This window comes from Myotis brandtii, unplaced genomic scaffold (assembly GCF_000412655.1).
Source record: "Myotis brandtii unplaced genomic scaffold, ASM41265v1 scaffold537, whole genome shotgun sequence".
Lineage (NCBI taxonomy): Eukaryota > Metazoa > Chordata > Mammalia > Chiroptera > Vespertilionidae > Myotis > Myotis brandtii.
The window spans coordinates 584,078-585,823 of record NW_005369971.1 but is presented as its reverse complement, the minus strand read 5'-3'; the positions used below and the strand labels follow the sequence as shown (position 1 = coordinate 585,823).

General features: G+C 61.7%; 1 protein-coding gene across 1 annotated transcript in view; it reads left to right on the top strand.

The window, feature by feature from the left end:
• PLXNB2 (plexin B2) overlaps positions 1-1,740 on the top strand; it is a 25,192-nt gene extending 23,452 nt beyond the window's left edge. Inside the window, 5 exon segments of the mRNA XM_014549185.1 lie at positions 7-185; positions 851-916; positions 1,032-1,107; positions 1,368-1,442; positions 1,527-1,740. Coding sequence (XP_014404671.1) covers positions 7-185; positions 851-916; positions 1,032-1,107; positions 1,368-1,442; positions 1,527-1,631 — 501 coding nt within the window. The 3' untranslated portion in view covers positions 1,632-1,740.
• The last annotated feature ends 6 nt before the right edge of the window (positions 1,741-1,746 follow it).

Sequence of the window (1,746 nt, the reverse complement as noted above, 5' to 3'; positions counted from 1 at the left end):
GCCTCAGTAGCCCCTCACCCGTTCTCGCTCTGCCGCAGTTTACCGCTCCGGTTCTGGGTGAACATCCTCAAGAACCCCCACTTCATCTTTGACGTGCACGTCCACGAGGTGGTCGACGCCTCGCTGTCCGTCATCGCGCAGACCTTCATGGACGCCTGCACGCGCACGGAGCACAAGCTGAGCCGTGGCTTCCTTGGGACTTCATCTGCAGACAGCAGATCATGGGGCTTCTGAGTCTGCACAATAGTCTGAGAGAATCTTTATCTATCTATCTATCTATCTATCTATCTATCTATCTATCTATCTATCTATCTAATCTACCTATCTATCCATCCATCCATCCATCCATCCACCTACCTACCTACCTATCTAATCCTGACCCAAGGATATATTTTTTAATTGATTTTAGAGAAGAAGGGAGGGGGAGAGAGAAATAGAAACATCAGTGATGAGAATCATTGATCGGCTGCCTCCTGCACGCCCCCTACTGGGGATGGAGCCCACAACCCAGGCCTGTGCTCTTGACTGGAATTGAACCCAGGACCCTTCAGTTCACAGGCCAGTGCTCTATCCACTGAGCAAACTAGCCAGGGCGTGATGGGCTTTGTGGCGGCCTGGCACCCCTGTCCTCCCCCTCCTCCCGCACCCCCGTGCAGACCCTTTGCTGACACAGGCGGAGAAAGCGAGTTTGAGTCCAGATCCCAAACCAGTGTCAGCGTGGTCAGGTCTGGCTGGGCGGGTGCTGCCCCTGCTTTTCCTGGACGGGGCCAGCCTGGCTCCATCGGGGCCCAAGGGCAGGGGCACCGGCCAGCCCACCTTGGCCTGGGCATCACTTGGCTGTGGCCCCACAGGACTCGCCCAGCAACAAGCTGCTCTACGCCAAGGAGATCTCTACCTACAAGAAGATGGTGGAGGAGTGAGTGACCCCACCTCTCGGCCCCCACCCGGCGGGGTTTCTGGGGGAGGAGCACCCTGGTGGGCAGCGTTGGGTCCAGCCTTTGGGACCCACTGTGCCCCCCCCTCCCCCACAGTTACTACAAGGGGATCAGACAGATGGTGCAGGTCAGCGACCAGGACATGAACACACACCTGGCGGAGATTTCCCGGGTAAGGGGCGCAGGGGAGGTGTGTCGTGCCCTCGGGAGGGAGGCGGAGGGTGAGGCCGGGTGGGCTGGCACCTATGTGTGACGGACTAGGTGTGCGTGCACTGGGGGTGGCGTCAGCTCTGAGCCAGCCGTGTGGGCCACGCCCCTGCATGGATGCGTCTGTGTGTGGCTGCCCCGTGTCTGAGGGCTGTGAGGCTGTGGCCCTTCGTGTCTGCCTGTGCCACATGCTTACTCCCCTGGGTCACACGCCCCCTCCCCCAGGCGCACACGGACTCCCTGAACACCCTCGTGGCCCTGCACCAGCTCTACCAGTACACGCAGAAGTACTACGACGAGGTAGGAGGTTCCGCCCGCCCCAGGTCGGGGGAGGCGCTTGGGCAGCCTGCTTCCCGCCTGGGGGCTGACCGGAGCCTCCCTCAGATCATCAACGCCCTGGAGGAGGACCCTGCCGCCCAGAAGATGCAGCTGGCCTACCGCCTGCAGCAGATCGCCGCGGCCCTCGAGAACAAGGTCACTGACCTCTGACCTCCGGCACCCCGGTCCCGAGGCACAGGTGTGTGATGCCCAGTGCCGGCACTGGGCGGCCCCTGGGGAAGGAGGCCGAAGCCAGCGGTGGGCCAGCCCTCCTCTCTCCCTGGCG